At 44.6% G+C, this 24584-nt stretch overlaps 8 protein-coding genes across 15 annotated transcripts in view; 4 read left to right on the top strand and 4 right to left on the bottom strand.

Moving 5' to 3' along the window:
• Nucleotides 1-2148: 2148 nt before the first annotated feature.
• LOC108096958 (zinc carboxypeptidase) lies at nucleotides 2149-3731 on the bottom strand. The gene is made up of 4 exons (XM_017198926.2): nucleotides 3527-3731; nucleotides 3328-3464; nucleotides 2496-3268; nucleotides 2149-2428 (listed from the first exon to the last, which is right to left on the bottom strand). The coding sequence occupies exons 1-4, from the start codon at nucleotides 3686-3688 to the stop codon at nucleotides 2232-2234; spliced, it is 1269 nt and encodes a 422-aa protein (XP_017054415.1). The 5' UTR covers nucleotides 3689-3731; the 3' UTR covers nucleotides 2149-2231.
• A 1151-nt stretch (nucleotides 3732-4882) lies between these two features.
• On the top strand, nucleotides 4883-6113 carry LOC108096630 (nascent polypeptide-associated complex subunit alpha). The gene is made up of 2 exons (XM_017198379.1): nucleotides 4883-4963; nucleotides 5269-6113. The coding sequence occupies exon 2, from the start codon at nucleotides 5275-5277 to the stop codon at nucleotides 5926-5928; it is 654 nt and encodes a 217-aa protein (XP_017053868.1). The 5' UTR covers nucleotides 4883-4963; nucleotides 5269-5274; the 3' UTR covers nucleotides 5929-6113.
• Nucleotides 6101-8149, bottom strand: LOC108096627 (diacylglycerol kinase epsilon). The gene is made up of 4 exons (XM_017198373.2): nucleotides 7882-8149; nucleotides 6816-7823; nucleotides 6440-6757; nucleotides 6101-6387 (listed from the first exon to the last, which is right to left on the bottom strand). Exons 1-4 carry the CDS (start codon nucleotides 8038-8040, stop codon nucleotides 6268-6270), a joined length of 1605 nt encoding a protein of 534 aa, XP_017053862.1. The 5' UTR covers nucleotides 8041-8149; the 3' UTR covers nucleotides 6101-6267.
• Nucleotides 8150-8268: 119 nt separating this feature from the next.
• On the top strand, nucleotides 8269-8678 carry LOC108096632 (cytochrome b-c1 complex subunit 9). Its single transcript, XM_017198382.1, has 2 exons — nucleotides 8269-8492; nucleotides 8559-8678. The coding sequence occupies exons 1-2, from the start codon at nucleotides 8361-8363 to the stop codon at nucleotides 8592-8594; spliced, it is 168 nt and encodes a 55-aa protein (XP_017053871.1). The 5' UTR covers nucleotides 8269-8360; the 3' UTR covers nucleotides 8595-8678.
• Nucleotides 8615-9420, bottom strand: LOC108096631 (39S ribosomal protein L18, mitochondrial). Of its 2 annotated transcripts, none has more exons than XM_017198380.1 (2): nucleotides 9325-9420; nucleotides 8615-9255 (listed from the first exon to the last, which is right to left on the bottom strand). In XM_017198380.1, the coding sequence occupies exon 2, from the start codon at nucleotides 9246-9248 to the stop codon at nucleotides 8676-8678; it is 573 nt and encodes a 190-aa protein (XP_017053869.1). In that variant the 5' UTR covers nucleotides 9249-9255; nucleotides 9325-9420; the 3' UTR covers nucleotides 8615-8675. The 2 variants fall into 2 exon arrangements, with proteins under 2 accessions (XP_017053869.1, XP_017053870.1); XM_017198381.1 differs by having other exon boundaries at nucleotides 8615-9277; nucleotides 9325-9333.
• Nucleotides 9421-9721: 301 nt separating this feature from the next.
• Nucleotides 9722-13023, top strand: LOC108096628 (tafazzin). Of its 3 annotated transcripts, none has more exons than XM_017198374.2 (5): nucleotides 9722-9855; nucleotides 11018-11339; nucleotides 11614-11850; nucleotides 12272-12660; nucleotides 12717-13023. In XM_017198374.2, the coding sequence occupies exons 1-5, from the start codon at nucleotides 9730-9732 to the stop codon at nucleotides 12759-12761; spliced, it is 1119 nt and encodes a 372-aa protein (XP_017053863.1). In that variant the 5' UTR covers nucleotides 9722-9729; the 3' UTR covers nucleotides 12762-13023. The 3 variants fall into 3 exon arrangements, with proteins under 3 accessions (XP_017053863.1, XP_017053866.1, XP_017053865.1); XM_017198377.2 differs by lacking the exon at nucleotides 9722-9855 and adding an exon at nucleotides 10572-10705; XM_017198376.2 differs by lacking the exon at nucleotides 9722-9855 and adding an exon at nucleotides 10810-10940.
• Nucleotides 13024-13133: 110 nt separating this feature from the next.
• On the top strand, nucleotides 13134-14648 carry LOC108096629 (proto-oncogene serine/threonine-protein kinase mos). Its single transcript, XM_017198378.2, has 3 exons — nucleotides 13134-13376; nucleotides 13427-13640; nucleotides 13695-14648. The coding sequence occupies exons 1-3, from the start codon at nucleotides 13250-13252 to the stop codon at nucleotides 14446-14448; spliced, it is 1095 nt and encodes a 364-aa protein (XP_017053867.1). The 5' UTR covers nucleotides 13134-13249; the 3' UTR covers nucleotides 14449-14648.
• LOC108096626 overlaps nucleotides 14551-24584 on the bottom strand; it is a 42302-nt gene continuing 32268 nt past the window's right edge. For 2 of the 5 annotated variants that reach the window (XM_043208241.1, XM_017198372.2), the window contains 5 exons: nucleotides 19760-19812; nucleotides 18594-18663; nucleotides 16685-17233; nucleotides 15869-16630; nucleotides 14551-15724 (listed from right to left, as the gene is read on the bottom strand). In XM_043208241.1, the coding sequence (XP_043064176.1) occupies nucleotides 15482-15724; nucleotides 15869-16630; nucleotides 16685-17233; nucleotides 18594-18663; nucleotides 19760-19812 (1677 nt within the window). In that variant the 3' untranslated portion in view covers nucleotides 14551-15481. Of the gene's footprint in view, nucleotides 15727-15868; nucleotides 16631-16684; nucleotides 17234-18593; nucleotides 18664-19759; nucleotides 19813-22901; nucleotides 23344-24584 lie in introns of those variants that run through there. The other 3 variants (XM_043208243.1, XM_043208244.1, XM_043208242.1) reach the window with 3 other exon arrangements.

The following is a 24584-nucleotide window of genomic DNA, read 5'->3' on the forward strand; positions in this document are numbered from 1 at the left end:
ATTTTCAATTATTTTGTTTTGGTATTTTATTTTTAAATTATTACTTAAATTATTACTTAAATTATTACTTTAATTATTACTTAAATTATTACTTATATTATTTTTATTGCCCTCAACGAATTTAAATAATTCCAATGAAATAGCTATGAGCTTAAGTGCAACCATTTTATTGTCTGTCAAAATATTTGGTATTAATATTTTTCAGATAATTGATTGCTTCTTTTATCTTTTACAAATGTAAAGCACTTTAAACGATTACTTAACTTTGTATATAATTACCGTTTGTGCACATTGAATTGCTACAATATACTTTTCCGATACTCAGAGACTCTTAACTGACCAACATAAGTGGCCATTACAAGTTGACTTTTCGCACTTGTTCGATAAAGCCTGCAATTACATAACAGTCGCTCTCGTTTCAAGCAGCAATTAAATCTAATCTGAAGAGTATTTATGGACAGTATCGGATCACAATGGTTTGCTTTGTCGTTGAGTTCGCGCCTCGAACCGACAATTCTAATTATGATTGTGATATAAGTTAAGCACGCAAAGTTTCGAACATCAATACTAATTCGCGGAGGGTTGAGTGGAATGCCGAGCTTCGTAATTATCGAGAAAGATATTATTCGAATTGGATCACATAAGCATAACACTACCGATTTATGGTATTTGCCAGGGGCACCTCGTATAACAAAACATTTGCATAATGAGCGGGTCGTTTTATGATCCCTATAACCTTTGCCCCTTGCCACTTGCCACGTGACGCAGAGTGTGCGAAGCAATAAAGGTCGCTCTATCCCGGCGATGGAAAAAGGGAAAAGCAGAGGCGAGTCTCCCCCGCAGACAAAGTTAATTGAAAATGGCTAAGGTACAGCAAACGAATTCCTCCGGCAGCTTTGGCATTTTATTTGCCAGGCATATTTGATTACGGGCTCCTTTTCATATCAGGTGTCAAAGGCTTTTTCCGGAAGCCATCATCATCGTCTCCCCGGGAACTTTTTAGCATTTCCATGTCAAAGCATTGCTGGGGGAAAGCCATTGAGAGACGTTTCGTCAGCTGCAGACATTGCATCAGTTTCCCCTCAAATGCATCTTCGAGTGCCGCAATCCGTGGAGTTGAAAGGACGCGCAAAGATGCAAGGATAAGGATGCATCCTGGCAGCCTGGCATCCTGGCATCCTGACTGGTTGCCGCTCTCTGTGGCGGACACGTGAAACCATCATCAATCTGGAAGCACTGGCAACGACACTTTTAACGACTTCTTGCGGATTACTTCAAACAAAATAACCACTTTGTAGTGGGAATTTTATGTTAACCCGCTTGGTGTTGATGGCTTTGGCCACGGCTTTGGCCGCCTAGCCCGACGAGATTCCGGTGCATTTGGCCAAAGTTTTGCTGCGTGCCGCAAAGTTTGCCCATCCTCCCGGTAACCGGATTCCGTCGCCACACCCTCCGCCTCCGACTCCGCCCTCCATTAGCAGCTACAGGCATCCGCAGTGAAAATTACCGGACTCCCACAAAAGCAACAGCCGCAGTAGACGGCGGCATAAATATTTATTGATACTGCAGCCACGTGGCATAATTTGCCTTTAACCAGATGCAGTAATTTTGGCCAGGACCCCCACTTTCCTTCCCACTTATAAGTGCGGCTTTTTGGCTAAATGGGAAGTTATTGGAGAACTATTCAATAACTGCTTGTGCTTTGCCAAAACAATCTCTGGCCCTATAATTCAATTACCCACAAGGAGAGCTTGTGAAAATGGCTGGCGTAGGAAAATGCATTGAGTTATAGCTTCCCCTTGACTGGTTGTTGTTTTATACCAAATATAAATTTAACTTAGTTTACTTAAATAAAATTTAGTAATCGCAAAATATCATTTATATTAATTTGTATTGAAATTTTAACATTTTATAAATTTAGTGTTTATTTTTATTGTTTCTTCTTGAGGTCGTAGTGGCTAAAAAATAAAATTTAAATTTAGAAATTTAACACTGTTACTTTACTTTTTAATTTCAACTGTAAGAAGTAATATACATACGCATTCATTTTACATGAAATTTACATCAGAAAATTCACAGCTGGCGCCATCCCCAAGAAGCGTGTAACTTCAGAAACTACATTTTTTCAGCAATCATATTCTAAGCCACTTTTGAATGTTCAAATGAATAAATATATTTTTATATATTTATTATTCACAGCACCTGTTCTTAATTAAGTAAAGAACGAATGTTTAGTCGAAAAGTCCCTCCTCGGCTGCCTTGTTAACCAAAGCCTTCAGACCAGCGGTGATCTCGAGACCGACCTCGGTGATTTGGTTGGAGGGCAGGAAGAATCCAAAGGTGCCCTTGTCGCGCAGCTCCACGGTGCAGGTGAAGGGGATCTTCTTCACGCCATAAGCCCAATCCTTGGCAGCTCCAGATACCGGATCTGTAAAGAAAATGCACAAACATTAGTAGGGAATACTTAGGGGTTATTGTAATCCAAGAAAACTCACAGTTCAGCAGGCCACTAGCTCCGTAGGTGAACGCGGAACCATAGACATCGGCAGCGGCTTCCGAGAAGGCAGCTGCAATGCGCTTCATCTGATCGTAGTTCGGCGGGAACTCGGTGTTGGAGTGTCCATAGGGCAGCAGGACGTATTGTCCATAGGCGTGGTAGGCCATGTACGATCGGATGTAACCATCCTCGAAAGAGCTCACAAAGTTCTGCAGCGACACAATCTCAATCTCTGTGTTGGGCTCCACACCACCGAACCAGTGATCGCAGGGCTCGTCGATGTTCCAACCAGCACCTCCCCAGTGGAAATCGAAGTTCCTGTTCATATCAATGCCGTAGCAGTCGCCAGTCACGTTGTGGAATCCATTGGGACGACGGTTCTTGCGCCACAAGCGCTCCACTTCGTGGGTGTAAACGAAGCCATCGGGGTTCACCATGGGCACCACAATCCAATCGTACTCCTCGCTCAGGCGCTGCATCTCGGGGTCCTCGGAGTTGATCAGCTGGTTGAGCAGGAAAGTAACAGTGGCCGACGAGATCCACTCCATGGCGTGGATGTTACCCTCCAGGAAGATGGCCTTGTTGCCCGACCGCTTCGACAACTTGATGCTCTTGATATCGCGACCCTCGAACGACTTGCCAATCACTTTGCACTCCAGGTAATCGTGGGCGGCGCACTCCTTGTCCACCCAATCGTAGATGGTGTCCAGGGTGTGATAGGACTCCCATTCCATTTCAGAATCATCGCCAACGGAGGACTCATCAATTAATCTAAAGAGGAAGATAGGTATAAGTAATATATAATTAAGAAATAAGATGCGCATACTTACTTTTGCAGATCTTCTACAATCACTTCGTAGACGATTTCCAGGAATTTCAGGGTCTTCTCCAGGGCTCTATGAAATAGAGGACCCACAATGACATTGTACTTATGGCCGGGAGCTCCAAGATCGTTTAGGAAGTGCACCTACAAACAGGATTCACATCAAATGTACACTTTCTTAAAAGAAAATGGCTCTATCTACTTACAGAAATGGTTTCGTGAATCTTCTTAAGCTCCTGCATCTGCAACTCCGTGTCGATGGTCAGCTGATAGATCCTGAAGTTGTCGTACCGCGCGGCCATGCGTCCAGGAGTAGACTTGGCCGCCGCCATGGCCAGCAGGGCAATTAGGAGGATAGCTACTTTCATTGTTGCGGGTTTAGTGTGCTGAACGTTACAGCGTTCACTGTGAGGTGCCGGATCCCAACCAGGGCTTTTATTACCAGCAAGAGTGGCCACTTCAATTGGCCTTATCTAATGCCGATACGATCAGTCATCTGGCGTGTGTTTCCTTTGATCTTATCGCCCATCCAACCTACCACAAAGTGAGGGCTGGACTTTGGTATCCGATGGATGCGTGCGCTGGGAAGCTTTAACAGAGAAATTAAATGGTATCAAAAAAAGTATTTTAAATATTTATACCCTGTAGCTCCGCATAATAAATGTATTAAAATAATTTTATCGGCTAAAGAAACTTAAACTACTTTAATATTAAGATTGAATCAAGTTTGAATCATAGCTTCCGTGTGTTATTTTTTGTAGTCTGTCTGCTCTGTCAATTATTTACATATCCAAACATCTGAGTATTTGAAACAGAAAACCTGATAGACGGTAAACATTTATAAGAAACATGATATTCCAACTAGGTCATTGTATTTACTCAATTTCTCGGTGCACTTCCTCTAGCAAAGTCAGTCGAGTCAAATTTATAAATGAAATCATGCATCGAGTGTAAGGGCACTCGCCTTATCAGGCAAATTCAATTACAGAAACTCCTCCAGGCGTCCAGTCTGCGCGTGAAGAAGCACTTCGAGAAGCATTGGTGAAATGCACTAGCAATCTAAAGATCGAGATCTTTAAGTGACAGTCTGGGGAGGGGAAAGTTGGATTTCCTATTGCGTAGCTTTACAATTCATTCAGAACAACTAAATATATAGTAATATAGTAGTAGTTTAATCCTGGTTGAATGAGCTGAAGTCTCAACTAATCAGCTCTACATTTTGCTTGACAAATTTTCAAAAAATTATAAAAATAACATTACACAATACAAGATTGCGATTGATAATTTGCAATGATAAGCGAAAATTGTCCGTATGCATTTTCTAGAATCTAGATCAATTTAATAAACTTGATCCTTAGTAATTAATTTTGAAGAGTAAAAATACTCTTTCGTTAAAATGATGAACGATTTAAAATAATTAATATTATTTTTTAATATTGCTATCTTTACATATTACATATTTAAAAATAAAGCTTAAGCGTAACGGTTTAAGCTAACCAGCGTTGCCAGAATATTTATGAACAAATATCGTTTTCTTAAAAAGTCGGCTACGCTCATACTGTCAAACTATCAAAAGCCGAGATAAATTTGATTTTTGTGCGCGGTCACACTTCTTTTCGCCATATTTCTTTTCTTCGTTTCCGGTGAGTGTGTGTACTCCGCGTTTTTTTTACTTAAATCAATTTATTGCAAAATATACCATAATTCCTGACTTGACTTACGTAAAATACCAATCCTAAGATTAAGGCTTGGAAGGGAAACGGTTTATTGTCAACTTCGTGGGGTGATAAAAGGGGTAGAATGAACTAGAAAAATCAATGAAAGACGACCCCACCTGAGACATCTCGCCGCCCTTCTGAACCGGCGCCAGATGTTCCGCCCCTAGCTTAATTAACCGCGTTTGATAAGCAATTACCTAACCGACTTTTGCCCATCTCTTCTCCAACAGACAAAGATGCCTGAACTGACCGAAATCAAGAACGAGGCTGCGCCCTCCACCTCCGCTGAGGCGAAACCCGAGGATGTGCGCGTCGAGGACGACGGCAGTGACAGCGACTCCGATGGCGGCATGCCCGGTCTGGAGGAGGCTGGAGCGGCCACCACACAGCTGGGAGGCGGCGCCACCGGCTTGCCCATCGACTTGGTCTCCAAGGCCAAGCAGTCGCGCGGCGAGAAGAAGGCCAGGAAGATCATGCTGAAGCTGGGACTCAAGCAGATCCAGGGCGTCAACCGCGTGACCATCCGCAAGTCGAAGAACATCCTGTTCGTGATCAACAACCCCGATGTGTACAAGAACCCTCACAGCGATACCTACATCGTTTTCGGCGAGGCAAAGATCGAGGATCTGTCGCAGCAGGCCCAGGTGGCCGCCGCCGAGAAGTTCAAGGCTCCAGAGGCCGCTGGTGCTGCCGACAGCGTCGGTGCCACCACATCTGTGGCCCCGATTGCCGAGGAAGACGAGGAGGAGGTCGATGACACCGGCGTCGATGAAAAGGACATCGAGCTGGTCATAACACAGGCCAACACGACGAGGGCAAAGGCCATTACGGCGCTGAAGAGGAACAACAACGACATAGTCAACGCCATCATGGATCTGACAATGCTCTAGAGCGGGCCCGCCAGCCGATGCTGCACTCCTGATTTTGTTGTTTACCCGCCTTTCGATAAATTGTACTATTTGACCCAAATGTTGTGCATGCCCCGCGCGGGCAGCATGTTACACCAGTCGAACATTTAATTATATTTCAAATGATTATTGCATCTAAATAAAAAAGGAATTCTTTCAGATACGAATTAATGTATTTTTCGACTAGTATTGGGTTTCCTCCTACGGACGTCTTGAAATGCCATAAATTACCAAATTCGATTAAGTATAGACTGAAGTTCCGGGTTAAGTACTTTGAGATTATGGGACTGGCACATAAGGGTTCGCTATTGGTTTAACTAATTAGGATGCAGCCAGTTTGAGAACGCGGGCCTGGCTGCGTGAAGACAGACGTATATCCGCAGGACACTGCATCCAGGGCTCGCCATCTGCTTGCATGGGCACCGTCTCCTTGACTTGCAGCTACAAAAGTTGAAAAGTTAAAAGGGTCTTAATTGAAAAACCTATATCTCACCCTTATTTGCTTGGCTTGGCCGATTCGCACGGGTTTGCTAATATTACACTGAAGCTGAGCAATGTGGAAGGACGAAACAATGCCAAACACCTCCATTATGCCATCGGAAATGGAGTTTACGATGCGCACCTCGCCATTGGAGTTGCTTAGCTCGCACAGCTTGCAGCCAGCTCCCCAGGAGTCTATATTTAGGAACACCAGGGCCTGTAGTTCAGGCAATTGAACTGGTTTGTTGTCCAGGTACAGGATGAGCTTCTCCTCAATGTGTTCGCAACCGGGTTGCATCACCTGTTGCGTTCCAAACGTGAAGTACAGAAGCTGCAGAGATTCAGGCAAGATTAGATAAAGTAAAAGGTATTACTTAGTACCTTTATACCTTATTGAATATCCGACTGCTGAGCAGATAGAACCGAGATTCACGGGTCTTGTGGAAGTTGTAGGCGATGTGTGCGTCCACACCCACACTGAAATAGTTGTACACATGGATCGTTTTTGTGGGATGCCTTTGAATCGGCAGCCGGTAGTGCAGCTTCTCGATCTGCAGGTCATAGCGGTCAAGATTCACGGAGCGCGCACGACGAATACTCCTTAGAATTTCCACAGGATCGAGAACCGAGGGAGGCTCGGCTCCCCATCCCAGAATTCGCGACAAATCGTTGCCAGTGCCCAGCGGCATGATGGCCACCGCCGGCTGGGGTTTTATGTTCAACGCGTATATGGTATTGAGCACCCAACCGATGGTGCCATCGCCGCCGGCTACCAGTATACGACATGGGCGAGGACTGGCCTTGGCAGCCCATTGTAGGGCATCCTGTGGGCCACGCGAGCCCAGTTCCATCACCTGCAGCGGGTGCAGGTAGCCACGCAGCAGAGACAACACATTGGCGCCCGTACTGCTGCCCGATTTGGTGTTAGCAATCACAATCAGCGGCTCCCAGTTCTCGATGTCCGGCGGCGTGATGCTGGCCAGGTGCAGGCGCATCGAATCCCGAGTTCGGGCGGCCACAAAGCTGTAGGGCGGGAAGATCATGTCCTTAAACTCGCCAAAGTCGCAGGAGGCTTTGGAATCGACTCGGTTGTAGCAGTCGTTGTGGTAGCACCGCTGGCACCAGGCACACCGCCATCCATACAATCCTGGATCGGTGCTGACATGGTGATCCACTTCCTCGTTGCAGTCGGCACAATGCACTCCCATGGGCAGATTGCCGTGGACCCACAGGTGCCGAACGGAGGACTCGTTGCGCAACCATTTGTCCTTGCAGCGGTACTCCCTGTCCGCCCTTCGCTGGCAAAGAGGCGTGGCATGGGTGCACAGACCGCAGCAGTCGCAAAAAAGTCCGGCGGAGGGAGTTAGAAGGATTTCGCACACATTGCAGAAGCAGGCCTGTTATGAAAAACAAACAATTTACTATTGGACACTCTCAACAAGTGATATCACACACCTGCTCGATAACTTTTATTGATTTCCAGCTGTGACGTGTTTTGAAGGTGCTCACAAAGTCCTCGGCCAGCAAGCTGCGGCAGAAGGCAAACAGGACACCCAGGGCCAGCAAGGATCCAATTAGCGCCTCCACGCTCAGTTCGATGGTGGCTATGTCCATGGTCCACGAACAGATTGTCCAATTACGCTAAATTCCTAGATAATTTGGCATCTTCACGAATCGCTTGTTTTTGCTCCGTCGACATTAGGGGTGGAACTAAGGCCGATGCTTCTTCAATACTATCGAACTGTCAGATTTTTGGCACATTGGACCATTCTACCGGGTCTCTGCCGAAATATCTTCGTTATTGGTCACCCTATTTTCAGATTTTGACGTTTACAAACACTACTTGTCAACCTTAGAAATCAGCTGTGAATTTGGCGTGTGGAAAAAAGTTTGTCGGAGAAGATAGCAGAATTTAAAACTAAAATCTAGCCAAAATGAAGGTCATCTACAACGCCCTGTTCAAGCGCACCTCCACCTATGCCGTGGCCATCATCGCGTCGGCGTTCTTCTTCGAGCGCGCCATCGATGTCACATCGGTTGCGATCTTCGAGGGAATCAACAAAGGCGTAAGTAATAAGCTCTTATGTAACAGTAGATTCCTGGCTAAATATTGAATTTTCCTTCGCTTGCAGAAACTCTGGAAGGACATCAAGGGCAAATACGAATAAATCACTATGATTCGTTGTAATTAGCAATAATAATCGACGTTTATTCTAAACGAAACAAAAACTAAACAGATTTTCTCTGCGTTATTTAACTGCTTTTACTGGTGCTGCGGGTTCTAAGGATTGTTCCGACACTTCCCAGGGCTTTTCATGTCGAAGGGCATCCCAGGGCTGTGTATTGGCCAGGCGAGCGGGCTCCTCGAAGGACACTCCGTTATCCTTAAGAGTTTGAAGCAACTTTTGCAACTTGCTGCCAGGCACAGCTTCCACATTGCAAGTCATTTCGGTAATCCCAGACTGTTGACATCGATGAGCGAGAACTCTTCCGAGGTTTACAAATGCTGCAGTATCGTTGGTTTTGTATAGCTGCTGTTTGATGGCCCATTCAGAGGTGCTAGCACTCAAAATGGTTCCGTTTTCGAAATGCTTTACATCGGCGCTGACATAACGACCACTGGTGTTAATTTCTAGAGTGTGCCAGTAAGATCTTCCTGGTTTTTCGAGATGATAGCCACCCGGCTTGTAGGCAATCCGTAGTCTTTCCAGATTCCTGGGGTTCCGGTTGATCACATATTCCGTGCTGGCTTGCGGCGTGCTCAGCTCTTTGATTTTGTGCAGCACACGTGCTGAGGTGAGGGGGCGGGCACTACGAGACATATTTACACTGAAAATTCGGCAAACGCCAGCTTTTAATTAATAATTAAGAGTGGATTACAAAACCACAGAACCATACCAAAATATCCAAAAGCCAAGTGTTGAGAAGCGCCCAAGCCAAGCAGTGCTGCGAAATGCCAAAGTTTTAGTTCGAGGCGAATGGCTATGCCAAACAGCTGATTCGGCTTTGTTTTTCTTTAAATTTCTAATTTCTTCGGTTTTATTTGACCTTGAGTACTTTCGCCACCTTCTCGGAATTACGACCCCCTTCAGACATGCGCCAATCGAATCCGGCGTCCCCAGCCCGTACGCCCATGAGTTTGCTGCTGAGGTGAAGAAGTGGCGGTCGGCGGAAGAAGCAAGCAGTGCGCGTCCAAAATTGCAAAGTGTACAATATTCGGCCTACAAAAGACGGTTATGTAAAGCTCATAAAGGCCTGCCTACTGCCCACATATCATAATTGTAAAGTGAAAACCTCATAGAAATGTTGATGGTCGTGTGTTCCAGCTTAAGGCGCCCCGCGCACGTGGGCGCCGCATCCGCATTGCGGATTGGTCTTGATTGGCCGATCAGCGGAGGATATAGACCGCCGATCCAAGCACTGGCCCGGGTGAGCATAATTATAGCAATTAACCATGAAATATCAGGCCTAGATACACCTCATAAATATAAACAAAATCAGGCCATCGCTTTCCCTTTGTTTTACCTTGTTCCAAGCTCACCACGGTGTACCATTCTCACCATTTTAGGCGGAAAAATTCAAACGATTTTATACTGTTAGTTATCTATTATCATATTGGTAGCCTTTAAATAAATTAAATAAAATTGACTATTGTTTAAAGGTGTTGGGTTATTAAGTAAAATTACTTATCTGTTAAAAGCATATAATTTTTAATTTAAAGAAATTTTCTTGCGGTGAGCTTATTATTTAATAATTTGTTAGCATGTACTAGCCGAAGTTCTCCTTGGCAATCGATAAAAACCTTCCATCAATTTTATCTTGAAAATTAATACGAGTTAAGCAACTGATAAAAACTTTACAACCATTTTCCCTCTTTCACCAACTCACCATCTTGTCCCGAAACTCAAACCAAAACTCACCACGATTGGCGCCAAAATTTAAATGCTTATCTTGTCAAGTCGGGGCAACGTGATCATTATTCACGGAAGCGTTTGGCTAAGCACTTTTGCTAACTGATAAAGATAGTTTCACAATCTGCTGCTGTCTACCACTTGACTGTTGCTTCACTCGCGCCTTTACTCTTTGTCTCTCTTTGTTTAACGGGCAACCGCCCTCGTTTCATGCGTGCTTTTTGCGCTTGTTGCACTGCCCGATTTTTGTCAAGACGAAAATCAGTTACGCTCGAAAGTTCCCGCCGTCCGGAGGCGCAAGATTCTCAGGTGTCTAATGTAAATAGTCTCGCAGCGAGTGAAGGTCGCCTTGAATCTCCGACGACGACGTGAGTTTTTCCTGCATAGTGCATAATTCGCGCGAAAATGCGTTTTCCGTCGCAGATTTCAACTGCGCATGCTGCTAACCTGTGGCACAAAGGCGGCCTTTGCTGGGTGGGGGTTAATGTATCCCAAATCTGACAAAGGATTTACGCATTCCAATAGAAATCAAAATGATACTCGAAAAGGCATTGGTTCAGACACAGTTACAAAAGGAAGCGATAAGATTAAAGACTATCCATGGTTAGCAGTCGGATTTGTTGTGCACTCCCAGTGACCGTAGAGTAATTCGATTTCCGTTCTTATCTTGGCACCCACAGCAGTACAACCCAGCCCCGGAGGCCCGGCCAGTGCCCGATGAGCGGTTTTCGGCCGCCCAGCAGGAACGGAAGGATATTGCCACGCAGACCGGACGGAGCAGCCCGCCAAGCGACCTGTCCCCTCCTCCAACGGCAACGCCTACACCGCCAAAGATGTCCGACCGGAGCGCCGATCCCTCCCACTTGGACGTGTCCAACGGCGTTGAGGTGCCCTACAAACTTGACTGGATATTCCAACGGCTAAGGAACCCCACGTGCTTCTGGTACGTGGCCAGTCAGTGCGTCATCTCCGCCGTCGGAATCTTCAGCAAGATTGTGCTGTGTGAGTATCTACCGGACGGCAGTGCCGACCTTACCCAACAACTGGCCCAGCGGCACGTTTATTTTTGGCCAAGAGAGCAGCGCTCGCAGAGCTTGTGCCCTTGACCGTGAATGCGATTGCGAATGCGAATGCGAATCTCTCGATCGCGGGTCTCTCGATTGATAAACGATGTGCGGATGCTGGCGATCTCGCTGGCCGAGGTCAGGCGTGTGCCGTGTTGTTAATTGTAATTATGCAAATGCTGATCTTTCGCCTCTCTCGATATTCGTTGCAGTGTTTCTCAACAAAACCCGCGTCTACAACAAGGACCGACTGGTGAACCTGATATTGAAGCGGCCGCAGGGCGTTCCCCTGGTCACCGTGTCCAATCACTACTCCTGCTTCGATGATCCCGGGCTGTGGGGCTGCCTTCCGATTGGTCTCGTGTGCAACACCTTCCGAATCCGCTGGTCAATGGCCGCCCACGACATCTGCTTCACCAACAGGCGGCACTCGCTCTTCTTCATGTTTGGTAAGTTTTTTGAGGTTAGGGATTCCAGGATTTCAGGATTTACGTTAGAAGGATAAAGTGTAGAGATACTTGTAATTATGCGGTAAAGTATTATCTTTAGTACTGATTAATACAGCCTAAAATAACAAGTATTTTTCTTTTAAAACTATTAAATTGTATTTTTGTCATTTACCAGTAGCACAGTTTTTGATTCTTGTTATCATTGAGTTATCTCGAAACTCTTAAAATTTTTATTTGTGTTAATCCTTTTTTTAATAATTTTATTTTAAATTAAAGAGAATATATCTTATTTGAAGAATGCTAAAAGGTTTAAGTAGTGCAAACATAATTATTTCATTTTTATTTTATATCAACATTTAAAGAGCTTTCCTTTGAAACATGCTTTAATTTTGAAACTAAAATTTCACCTTTCCATTCGCAGGAAAGTGCATTCCTGTTGTTCGTGGCAATGGTGTCTACCAGGAGGCAATTAACCTGTGCATCGAGAAGGCTGCTTTGGGTCACTGGATCCATGTCTTTCCCGAAGGCAAGGTGAACATGGAGAAGGAGGAAATCCGTCTCAAATGGGGCGTGGGCAGGATCATCTACGAGTCGCCCAAGATCCCCATCATTTTGCCGATGTGGCACGAGGGCATGGATGATCTGCTGCCCAATGTGGAGCCCTACGTGATACAGCGGGGCAAGAAGATCACCGTGAATGTGGGGCAGCCCTTGGACCTCAATGAATTTGTGACGGACCTGAAAAAGCGGCGTGTACCAGAGCCCACGGCACGGAAACTCATTACAGACAAAATTCAGGAAGCCTTTCGGGTAAGCCTGATTTTAAGATAATTTAAAACCTAAATTCTGATTTAAAATTAATACAGAGCTTGCGTGCGGAGACCTTGAAGTTGCACAGAGAACGCATCTAACAAATCATCATGGAGGAGCCTTGTGGCTGACAATTGTAATAATATTTATTTGTATAGTATTAAGCCTAAAATGAACCCTCGAAAGCCCTTACAATCCATTTATTATAATTGATTTTCCGTGTATTATGGTTACTTCATCACGATGTATTTGCTGGAGAGGCACTTTAAGTGAATCAGAGTGCATTATTAGTGTAAATATACAATTGAAATTATTTTGAGCTGAGGGAATATCTGGCTGATAAAATAAAAACTTTATCTTGAATACTAATCATTTTTTCTTGGGTGTACAGAAATATTTAGAGCAACCCGACCTTGATCTAAGCGATTAATATCGACATAGCTTAAAGGTAATCGAACGGAACAACTCTATCATACAGCTGTTTTGAAAATTCACCGTTAGAAGGCCGGGAAAAAATTTAGGCCATGTGGATTTATTTGAAGAAAATATAAATTTAAATTCCTACGGGCGTATTTTAGTTTGCAGACAAATGGGAGAGATTTTGCTGAACACACCGAAAAGAGAGCAATTACTCAAGGATGGCCCACCCATGCCCACCAGGTGCCAGATTCTAGGACGCGGGGCCTATGGCACCGTTTTTAAAGCTATTTATAGGGGTAGGTTGGAAGCTTTAATTTACGTTTATCCACTATAATATCTAGTACAGATCGCTCAGTTGCTGTAAAGATCATTCGAGCCCAGGCGGCTTCTACTTTGCACAATGAATCGCATTTGTTGAACTTGGAGCATAGGAACATTGTGCGCCTCCTTAAACTAGAATCGGCCGCCGAGTTTGGGTTGGTCATCATGGAGTGCCCTAGAGGACAAAGTCTGCAGAGGATCGTAGACGCTTTGGCCCTTCCACTTATACACAGGGTTTTGTAAGATCTGTTTAACCATTCACATCACGTTTAACTAACCATTTATCCTCTTAGAATAACCCTGGATGTGGTTGCCGCTCTGAAGTACTGTCATTCCCGGAACGTACTACATCTTGATGTAAAACCAACCAATGTATTGGTTGCTCTGGGAACAAAGTCTTCAGGAGTTGGCAATTCTTCTAAGGTCAAGCGTAGCTACATCTGCAAACTCTGCGATTTTGGCTCCTCCATTGAAATGGGCGAGTTTTGTGCAAGGCAAGAGGCAGCTATCGCCAATGGAACCTTAAGATACATGTCTCCAGAAGCCTTGCGATCCGACAACCTATCTGAAGCCTCCGATATCTACTCCCTGGGCATAACAATGTGGCAACTGCAGACCCGCAGATTGCCCTATCACATGCTCGATTGCAACGAGACCATAGCCTATCAGGTGGTTAAGCACGAACTGCGTCCGGATAGCTATCACCAACTAAAGATTCTGGCTTTGGATAACCCCTGTGAAATTGGGCCGACAGACAGCGATTGGGACTTCAACGACGTGATTTATAGAAAGGCGCATGGCCCGATCTGTCGCAATCTGAGCCTCGATCCATCTTACACCGCCGGCCGAGATCTGAAAAAGAAGCGCCGACGGAACCGATTAGCACTCCATTTCGATAGTCCGGCGCCAGAAGCGAGTGCGTGCCTGGAAAACGCTTACTCGAAACTATACAAAAGCTGCTGGGTCAGCGCCCCGGAATCACGTTTCAGTTCCCTCCAACTGAAGCATGAACTGGAGCTCATTCTTTGTCGTAGCGCAGCACCATAGTTTAAGCCGTCGTGTTTGTTTGTATTTTATGTAATTGATTATCACTACATGTTTATGTAAGATTTTACCAGCCCACCGCGATAAATGTATTCGAGAGGCGAGGCCAATGGTTAGGTCAATAATTTATTTTTCTGTAACTTCTTTTTGTTTATTTTTTGTACTCGCTACGCTAAGAAAATACATTTATAATGTTTATACGAGCTTACGTCTATGTTCCCTCCTCGATCGTAGTGCGTTCTGTTCTATATAGTGTAGGTATATGCTTAGGAATCGGGCTGCTGCGATAAATTAGTCGGTGGCAGCAGTCCCTGAGGAGCTAACACTAACTACGGTTGAAGAAGAGCTTTGTCACCGGCTTGAACGACCGCTATCTATTTACAGTTTATTGTTGTGGTTGTCGTTTAATGTTTAAATGTTCGCTTGGAAACCGTATATATATAATGTATATATCGTACCTAAATATGCATCGTAAACACCTTGAAATATTTCACCTTAAATGCAAATGTTCAACTGCGGTTGTGTGTGAGGAGCTACTAACTCGGCTTAGTTAATGCGGCTAACCATGTCCTACGAATACACTCGACTTGTGCGGAAGACTACAGTTTAGGTTCATCTACTCTCGACCATAGCTAATAGTGGTTTGAATTCTGTTTGAAGTCAATCAAATTGCCATTATAGTTAGTATAACCTACTGATTTGGAAGCTGCATCCGCTGCTCTACAAAATACATGGCGTAGAGCAGGGCGAGCTGGTCGGTTAAATATTTCTTCTTCTTTTTTTGCTTTAGGGGGAACAGTTGGCAGTGCCGCTTACAAGGTAAAACATCCTCCAAAAATTTACAATATACATAAATACTCGTATTCGTACGTACAAAACTCGCTGTGGCCTTCTCATAATCATCTGTATGCTTCGGTATCTTTCTGTTTTCTGTTTTGTTTTGTTTTGTTTGAATATATCACAATTTAGTCTTTTTAAATCTTTAAATATTTGTTAGCTTGACGATTATTGATTTGAGATTTTGGAGTGGCATCCCCTAACTGGCGTAGGATCGTCGCACGGGAACTGGTGGAGGAATTTTCGATTTTCTCTGCTGCTGCGGCTGTTGACCCGGTGACCTCTGCTGCGGCGATTGGGGGGAGGGGGAGGAGGGCGAGGGGGAACAGGACGAGGACATCGATGAGGACGAGGACACCGACGAATGGATGCTCGTTGGAATTCTGGTGGGCTGCGCCTTCGGCAGGCAACTCTTTGGCGGCTCTGTGGTCTTGGCTTCCTTCTGCAAATTAATTGAGAATATATTAAAAAAGATGTTCGGGTAATTCGATACTTTAAATATAAATCTTATTTATGTATGCATCACTATAAATAACTGCTCTATCAACTTAACACTTGCTCTCAATTTATATGATAAATCTTTTACCTTTTTTGGTGAAACAGCCGCTGGTGTGTGCACGGGTGAGGTGACCCTTTTCCAGCCGTTGCTCCTGCGCCAGGAGCTGGCCGTCGGAGGAGTGGAAGCCTGCCGGAGCAGCATCCTCTCCTTCAGCTTGGTCACCATTCCGGGCGCCGGGGGAACCACCTCCTTGGCCAACTTTGCCATCATGGCACAGCTGATGCTATCGCTGCGCACCACGGTGGACTCCAGTTCGCGGCGTTGATTCTGCCGCAGGATGCAGCTGGGCTCCTGCTCCTCTAGCACCGATTTCGATTTCACCAGGACATGGGGAGGTCGTCGAAGTTCGCTCTTGATGATCTGGGCAATGCACTGTTGCTCATCCAGCGGTTTCATTGGCGTGCTGCTCACAATCATGGGTACATCCTCGATTTCGATGTCACTCACTCGCCTCCTGCATTCATCGATTACCGCGTAATCGGGCTCCTCATCCTTTTTCGCTTGACTCACGGACAGCTCTTCCGTTTCGCTGGAGGAGCAGCTGGTTAGCTGAGCTCTTCCCGCTTCGCTGGGCGTGGGACTGCCTCCCGTTGTTCGTCCTGCAGGACCCACTTGGCTCTCCGACATGCTGGAATCCTCGCCCTCCTCATCGTCCTCATCCTCGTCATCCGTCTCGCCCTCCAAGTAGGAGTAAAGGCTGCGCGAGGAGTTTGAGCGAATGTTAACTAGCTTGTAGAAATCGTTGGTGAAATCCGTGCAGGCCACCTCCTCGTCCTCCGAGTAAACGATCTGTAATTTAACATAGTGAAAATAACAATCCAAGAATATAAAGGTATAACTAACCTTTTGTTGGAGCAGCTGTGCAATGCCATCTGCCACCGAATCGGTTTCCACAGTCGTTGAGTTGATGAAGTCGCTGGATGGCCACAACCAGTCGTGATCCCTTTTCCTCCGCTGCTGCTGGGGATGCTGCAGGTGGTGCTCCCGCTCGTCGTCGAAGGTCATCACCGCCAGCTCCTCCTGCGACATGCTCCAGTCCTCCATTTCCGTGGAGCAGGGCTCCGCCGGCAGAAGCCACTGCTCCGGTTCCTCGGGCAGATCTTCGAGGTGTCCATTCGACGGCTGCGGCTGTCCACTGCTCATGGTGCAGTAACCCTCATCCCGGCCCTTCACCGGACTGGCGGACAGGGCGGCATTCTGGGCCTCCAGATCCCGCACCCTGCTCTTCAGCATGGTCACCTCCTCCCGCAGGTTGTCCTCCGCCACGATGGCGTCCACCACCTTGCGCATCACATCGTCCAAGCAGTGCTCGTATTGCCGGATCCGGGTGAGCAGGGATCGGTTCTCCTGCTGCATCGACTGCAGCAGACTTTCCTGGCGGGCGAAGCGGGTCTATAAAAAAAATGGGAAACGAAATTTGATATCATTTCATATTTGAGATCTTGAAAGTTTCCAACCCAATAAATGAGCTTATATTTGCTGGAATATCTAACGATACTTTAATTTCATTGACACCTTTTGTATATAATATTCATATAGTTTTCACAGCGATAAGTTCGTTGATAAAAAATTTACCCATATGTTGGAGTCATTTTCAGATAAGCAGCAAATGGAACGAGTAAGCACATAAAATATAATATCATAGATAAAAAGGGGGTGTGCCATATATATAAATTTATGTCGGGGACCCCGCTAAAATCAAGTAATAAAATGAATGTCACACCTTAGGCATATAAAACTTTTGTAAATAGCCTTATAATTGGTATAGGTAAACCTTTAAAACTATTAGATATTGTACTTATTTGGGAGTTTCCTGCTAATAAAAATATATAACACATTTCTAACAGACCTAAGGTATCCGACAGTTAAGTAAAAAGTTTTCAACTTGATGTTGCACAAGGCGAATGCGATTAGTGCAGTGAAAAGCTCCGTCGAGAAAGGGCCGCCTGATTAGATCGAGTATTTATCAAGTGCCGGGGGGCAACCTTCGCCCGGGACAGCTGCCCTGACGAGGGTCACCATCCCAGACAGGGTTCCCCATCCATCAAGCGGCTCTTTCTGTAAGTGCTAAGTGAGCAGTAGTTACAAGACCCCCACGTTCCCCCTTTCCCTTCCCCTCCACCGAGATCCAACGTGTAACAAATATCCAATCTCGATCAAAGCCGACTTGTTAACTGGCCCGAAGGTCACGTTGGAGTGTGGTACGTGGAGACCTTGGGCTTCATTAGCGGGGCCTCACAAGATTGGGTGGCTTTTCGACTGCCAGCTGGCTGGCTGGCTGGCGGGCGGGCAAACGAGATTGCCAGAAGTTAACGACGGCGAAAGGGAAAGCATTTTCCACTCCCCCCACCCCGCCGACGAAGAATGGTAATGAAAAGCTGCCACTAGGGCGCAGTGAGGCGTCTCTAATGCCGACGCTCAATCAATTCGGGCACAAAAAGTGTACATAATGTGTTGGGCCAGAAAACAGAGAAGCATTTTCACAACAAAGTCCCGCCGACAACTCCAGTTACTCCGTCCGGATAAGAGACAATTTGTATGCGCCGGAATGGCAGCGAGGGGAGAGATTGTTCTTAAAAATGAATTTATGCGTTTATTTATGACTTGACTCGGAGTTGCTCCTCCGACTTCTCCCCCTTTTGTGGGGAAACCGGCGCTGTGCAAATTGATTTTCCACATGCTGCGCGGCTCCGTGCGGAAAAGTTCTTCTCCCTCCACCCTCAACCATTTCCCATTTCCATCCGATACATACCTGCAGTGCCTTGTGATCCCGACATGTCTGCATTTGCTTGCGTTCTTTGGATTTCATAATGCGATTCATGCTGCGGATGCCGGGAAAAGCGAAAAAAAAGGAGGACAAATATAGAAATGCATAAATGAAAACGAGTTGCAAAAATCATCGCAGACGTGGGGCGCTTTCAGCTGAGAACTCCGACTATTGATTACTTATTTAAAGGCGGCTGAATGGAAATATGACTCTGTTGCATTGCTTGTAAAAAATGCAAGATGCGAGTTTTCTCTGTTATGATTCTACTTTAAAAGCCATTTAACTTGACTTTGTATATGAATAAGTTATATAAATAAATATGATTTACAAAACTAACTCATCGAAAGGGAAAAGGGATAGGAAGCTACAATGAATATAATATGATTAAGTGAATAAGTGATTACGTTTAATAATATACCAAATAAAGTATTGGAAAAATGTGAAATATTTAAAAAATAGATTTTTATTTAATTTATTAAATTTATAACAGAGAAACAAACATAAAATCCAAATAAGGTAATCACTTATCGAAATTCCCAGCTGAATTGGGTCTTAAAAGCAACGTTTGCGTAAACAATTGGCAAGGAAATTAGCAGCTAATGGTGGTCATAAAGAAAGAGGGTCCGAACGGGGTGGTAAATCTCGGCCTAGACCAAAAACTTTGCACCATTTCCAAGTCGCGGTAATTACGTATTCGGGCCGGCAGAGGGCGCCGTTGAGGGTTCGGTGATTGATGGGTTTCCCCAGTAGACGCTTCCTTCTGAATCGTTCGTTCTGAATCCTCCGACTACAACTCCAACTCCTCCGATTCTTGGCAATTTGGAAAATTGCATTCGCTGTGCCGTTAACTTGCTCTGCTGTGCGTAATGGCCAAAAGGGGCGTGGCCGGTCACGAGTCGTGGTATGAGTTATTTACGCTGGCGTTGCCAAATGCAGCGCGAAAAGTGCTCCAAAATTGCCGGCTAGGCAAATTAAATAAATATTTGGCCGGCACTCGCAATGGAGTTAATGGAGCCTGGCTTAAGTAACGGAAATGCGCAAGTTCTGGTCTAAAGTCTACAAATCAACCCTCTTTCTTTATTTTTTAACTTCCCACACAATCGTTTTAGTGCTGTTATCGCTCTTAACAATTTACGCTATTTGTCACTTACTTCTCAATTTGTTCGCGCAATTCCTTCTCGAACGTTGGCGACCCGCATTGGCTCTGAAAAGTGCAATTGACCAGGGGGCATGGAAAAAAAAGAAAGAAAAAGATGGGAAAAAAACATTAAATAAAATGCGAAAGAAATTAAACACAATGAATTAGTGCACTCGGCGCTGATTAAGAACGACAATTTAATTGTCCATATCACAGTGCCAATCAGCAGCGTTTTACAAGCTAATGGACAGCGACAAAGGAGCCGAATCCGAGGGGTTCGGAGTCCGAGGGGCAGGGTAATATACAACTATTAGAAAGCAGAACCCTGGAACTCGGATGCGGTGCATGCAACACCATAAATCACCGGAGTCAACAACCCAGACCCCGAGCGCTATTTTCCTCGCGTCAACTGTAATCGATAAAAAATTACATCACGACTTTTTCATCTGTGTGACGTGACGATAAAAACACATCCAGACAGACTGGATCGGATGGTTTGTTATAAATTGTTTGCCTTAGTGCTAACAAAATGAATGACAACAGAACAGCAGACACAACAACAACAATATCAACATCCACGGAATCAAGTGTAAATGAAACGTTGAATATCGTACTTTTGAAGTGGCAACACAAGTCTGAGATTACAGCACAAACCTAACAAATGCGTACTCAGATATAGTAGATATAGATAAGAGTCGATTCTGTTTGCTCAGTCGAGAGTTTTTCGTGGTAAGAGTACCCCTTCTCGACAAACTTCCTTGTGGCTTTCGGGGCGAATAGCCGCCTCAGCTATTAATCAATTTAATTATGCAAGAGACCTGCTTCAGATTCCCCAAATTCCCTGGAATTGGAGCTCTGCGCTCCACTTGGCTACGAATTCCTGGCCTGCGTTGCAAGTCTTTTGTAGCTCCCCCTAATATTTACAGAGAGAAAAAGGGGGAAAAGTGTTTGCTATGGACTTAAGAACTTTAAATTACCTGCTTGTTGGGCAGGATTTTAGATAACGAAAGTTCTTGCTTGCATTAATATTGTCTTAAATCTATAAGCACAAGCTTCAAAAGTTCAAGTTCAACAAATTAAAACAAATTAAACTAGTTGCCATAAAAACCCTTAAATACCTTATTTTACCTTATTGTTAAGGTTTCCATTGTCTTATTATATTACCATATCTAAACTTATTTTGTTACATCTAATTTTTTACTGTTTTGGTGGCAACTTTGTTAAGTTGCTACTACCATTTAAATATCCTTCCGAATTTCTTTGTTGTGTAGCTTAAATATGTCCAAAAACGCTTTCATCTGCAACAGCAGCCGAAGAGTGGGGCCTTAATAAAATGGAGTGGGAGTGAAAGTGGGAGTGGCAACGGAGGGAGCGATAAAACGCAGCAGCACGCGCCAATAAAGAAGTCGCCTGGTTACCGCCCAACCACCCAATGCCCTCAGCCCAGTCAGCCACCCCACCCCCTCATTACACCCCTTGGACGCCACCCGTTGAAGAGGCACCCGGAATTACAAATATATGCAATAATTTTTATTAATTCGCCTCTTCATGCATGGAACGAGGCGGCCAATATGAAAATGCCCCCCTTGCAAGGAGAAATTGGTGGCAACAGCAGGCGACAGCCGTTGGAAAACGGAGGCATGGGGTGAGTGGAGCAAAATGGGGATCCCCAGACTGATTGCCGTCCTCGGGCGCCACTTGTGCCGTCGAATGGCGAGGAATGATGAACGTGTTAATAAAATTAGAGAGCCAAAGCGTTTCGACCACTCGCCTTCCCTTCGTCTTCCCACCCAAGACGCTATTTCGGGCAACTGGTGCGCCTGTCGGCAGCTGTTTTCCACTGCACCATCCAGCCACCCATTCGCCCCACCACCCAGACCCCCCTTTTCCCCCACCACCATTGTTGCTTTGTATTTCCCATTCAAGGGGCGACGCGCATAAATATTCATTGTGAATTTCCCTCATAAAAGCCAGGAGGGAGCAAAGGGCGGGGCAAAGAAAGTGGTGCCGACAGCGGAGCTTATTGCTGAAGTTATAAAATCAGACATGAATTCTTTATTAATTAATCGAAACCCACGCAACCGACGAAACTTTTCGGGCCACCAAGGCAGCCAGAAAAGTTCAAAAACGAAACTCCGCACAGGTTTTCAATTAGCATGCGGCTTGCAACTCGACGAGGGTGGCCCAAAAAATGATTTAAGGGGTGCGGCGAGCACATTGCCCCGCACCCAAAACAGAAATTAACAAAACAAATCCCGGCAACATGTTGCACCCGTGTCCAGGGGATAAAAAAGAGACCACCAGCCGGAGGAGTGGGCGAATCGAAGGTCCTGCGAGAAGGGTGGCACATCATACGGCCATTTGCACCCGCAAACGCACTTCCGTAAGATGTCCGGGCCACCCTTAGACCTGAGCTTTCATTTACACAGGGAGAACCCAACAATAACAGTTATTTAACTGGCTTTAGTGGAGGTTAACTGTTACGAAGTTTTAATAGGTAAAGGTTGAGTCTAATTGGAAGTTATACAACTCTGAAATAGAATGTCATGAGTGAAATATTTGGTATCAAATACAACTCCAATAAAGGAACATTGAATTAGTACATGCTATCATTTAGTTTAAGTTATTTATTTGAGAAAGTTATGTATGTATATCTTTAATATCTTGCTAAGATATCTTTATAAGCTTTCCATTTTAGAATCACGGAATACACTGTATATTTCCTTTAAAACTACATTTAAATTTGTTGGTAATTATTTTGCAGAATTATTGTTAGCAATGCATAAATATTTAGGTTTATAAGTTCTGTACACTAATATCATATTAATTTTTCCTTGTGTAAATGAAACAAGATAACAAATTGTTTTTTATTTTGTTCTCACAGTAACCCCCTTTACATGAACATGTCAGTGTCCTATGCCATAAAAATCTTCTATTGTCCTGACGGGGGAGTTCAGTTCATCAAAAGGGAAAATTCCACGCGTGTTCTTAACGATCGCTCAAAATTCCGAATCGAGCTTAATATTAACCCCCGTTTTCAGCGAGGGGGAAAAATATGAACACGCTTATTATTAATTAACATGCAGATTGAGCGGCGGGTGGCCTTCTTCCAATTTAAAATCTTAATCCTCCACAATGCCAGTATTGATTCTTACCATCCTTGCTCCTTGTTATTGTAACGGTTTATTCAGTTTATTCCATTCCAAATGAGATTACTCTGGTGATTCCTTGAGTTGTTTTTTTGTTGCGGGTAGCCAAACTTTGGGGGACTTGCGAGACCACAAAACCGTAAAAATAACAGCAAAGTTTGTGTCCGAAAAAGTGTCTGGCTGAAGAGCGAAAGGGAGGGGAGATTGGCGGTCCCCAAAGCAGAATAAATTTTCGGCAAAACGCAAACAACGTAGCTCACATTAGAAGAAAAGATATAATTTCCAGGAACTCAAACAATAAAAAATTCTTTAAAAAACACGCGACCGATGGCGAACATTGGCGTTGTTCCCGAAAGCCGGCGAAACAATGATAAAAAGGACGACAAGGAGCAAAGAACTGGGAAAACAACCCTCGTTGAAGTTTCCCCCAAATGAAAGAGAGAGAATTTCTGGTGAATTCGCCGCGTTTCTCGAAGAGAACAGCTGCTGGGAACCTGCTCTCCCTCTCCTACAGCTTTCTCCACCCACTTCGATCAGCTGCAACAGCCGGCAAAACAACATCCCCCCTTCAAAACACCACCTCTCCGCCCCCCTCCCAACAAACACGATGTTTTTTGATGTATTACTCCGAATACGAATAACTGGAATTGGCCGTTTTTAATTTAATGAACCGCGACCCAGGGAGTGGGAGGGAGATGGGTAAACAATAAAATAAACATTTCGCAGATGCGAGGCAGAAGAACAACCCTATATCTATACCAGATATATATGTATATATATACTGGAACTGGTGGTGATCCATTCACATTGTGAATTTCTCATCCGCTGCGTCAAATGCAAACACTAAAACGTCACTTGAGCAAGATAAAATGAAAAGTAAAAATCTACACATCAGAGAAATACCAAATTTTTGACATAAAAAAAATTGATAATTTAAGCTGCAGCCCGACGCCTAATGTTTCTAATAAATAAGAACAAACTTCATAGTGCATTTGTAGATTTAAAATCATGTAAATGAAAGTAGATTTTTAAATTATGAACAAGTATTAAATACTTTCTATACATTTTATTCCCATCATTTGGATAATCTTTCCTATTTTATTAAGCTACTTGCTTATTTTTAGTTTCTGTACCATTTTTCCGCCAGTGTAGGCAACTGAGTGGGATGGACAAAGCCATTCCCTTCCCCGAAAAACTTTCGCGAAAAATTAATTGCATTGCACTTTTTTGTCAAGGGGTTCTGAAGAGACCTCCGCATATGCCCCATAGTGGTGGTAGTTCCGAAATTCTCGCCGGGTTTGAGGGGGCGTATGAATCATCAAGTTGGCTCTGGACTTAGCTGTTAAAAAACGCAACGAGGATCCGGGGGTAGCTCATAAAGGGTGGCTTCTATGCATTAATGGGCACTAGCAATAAGTATGTGCAAAAATATTACACTCCAGAGTGGCTATGACCTACCCTAAATTTATGGCTATATATCCCGCCATGTATATAACTCTAGTTCCGGACGGGGATCCATGGATGGGTGGTTGCAATCGGACTGGGAATTGGAAAGAGGTGGTGCAGCAGGGCCTTTACTTCCGAGTGAGTAAACCATCAAACGCTTGCGACAAAATTATTAGCAATTCAAAAGCCGAGGAGAAAGACGCTGAATTATGATGATGATGATGATGATGATGATGATGATGA

The sequence above is a fragment of the Drosophila ficusphila genome, unplaced genomic scaffold (assembly GCF_018152265.1).
Source record: "Drosophila ficusphila isolate 14025-0441.05 unplaced genomic scaffold, ASM1815226v1 contig_414, whole genome shotgun sequence".
In the NCBI taxonomy this organism is placed as follows: Eukaryota; Metazoa; Arthropoda; class Insecta; order Diptera; family Drosophilidae; genus Drosophila; species Drosophila ficusphila.

Coding starts and splice junctions, on each gene's coding strand:
- LOC108096958 (XM_017198926.2), bottom strand. CDS start 3,688: ATGAAAGTAGCTATCCTCCTAATTGCCCTGCTGGCCATGGCGGCGGCC. Junction 3,269..3,327: donor ATTGTAGAAGATCTGCAAAA/GTAAGTATGCGC, acceptor CTTCCTCTTTAG/ATTAATTGATGAGTCCTCCG. Junction 2,429..2,495: donor AGCTAGTGGCCTGCTGAACT/GTGAGTTTTCTT, acceptor TTTTCTTTACAG/ATCCGGTATCTGGAGCTGCC.
- LOC108096630 (XM_017198379.1), top strand. CDS start 5,275: ATGCCTGAACTGACCGAAATCAAGAACGAGGCTGCGCCCTCCACCTCC.
- LOC108096627 (XM_017198373.2), bottom strand. CDS start 8,040: ATGGACATAGCCACCATCGAACTGAGCGTGGAGGCGCTAATTGGATCC. Junction 6,758..6,815: donor GCAGTCGGATATTCAATAAG/GTATAAAGGTAC, acceptor GAATCTCTGCAG/CTTCTGTACTTCACGTTTGG. Junction 6,388..6,439: donor GCCAAGCCAAGCAAATAAGG/GTGAGATATAGG, acceptor CAACTTTTGTAG/CTGCAAGTCAAGGAGACGGT.
- LOC108096632 (XM_017198382.1), top strand. CDS start 8,361: ATGAAGGTCATCTACAACGCCCTGTTCAAGCGCACCTCCACCTATGCC. Junction 8,493..8,558: donor TCGAGGGAATCAACAAAGGC/GTAAGTAATAAG, acceptor CTTCGCTTGCAG/AAACTCTGGAAGGACATCAA.
- LOC108096631 (XM_017198380.1), bottom strand. CDS start 9,248: ATGTCTCGTAGTGCCCGCCCCCTCACCTCAGCACGTGTGCTGCACAAA.
- LOC108096628 (XM_017198374.2), top strand. CDS start 9,730: ATGTTGATGGTCGTGTGTTCCAGCTTAAGGCGCCCCGCGCACGTGGGC. Junction 11,340..11,613: donor CTTCAGCAAGATTGTGCTGT/GTGAGTATCTAC, acceptor TATTCGTTGCAG/TGTTTCTCAACAAAACCCGC. Junction 12,661..12,716: donor AAATTCAGGAAGCCTTTCGG/GTAAGCCTGATT, acceptor AAATTAATACAG/AGCTTGCGTGCGGAGACCTT.
- LOC108096629 (XM_017198378.2), top strand. CDS start 13,250: ATGGGAGAGATTTTGCTGAACACACCGAAAAGAGAGCAATTACTCAAG. Junction 13,377..13,426: donor TTTTAAAGCTATTTATAGGG/GTAGGTTGGAAG, acceptor TATCTAGTACAG/ATCGCTCAGTTGCTGTAAAG. Junction 13,641..13,694: donor CCACTTATACACAGGGTTTT/GTAAGATCTGTT, acceptor TTATCCTCTTAG/AATAACCCTGGATGTGGTTG.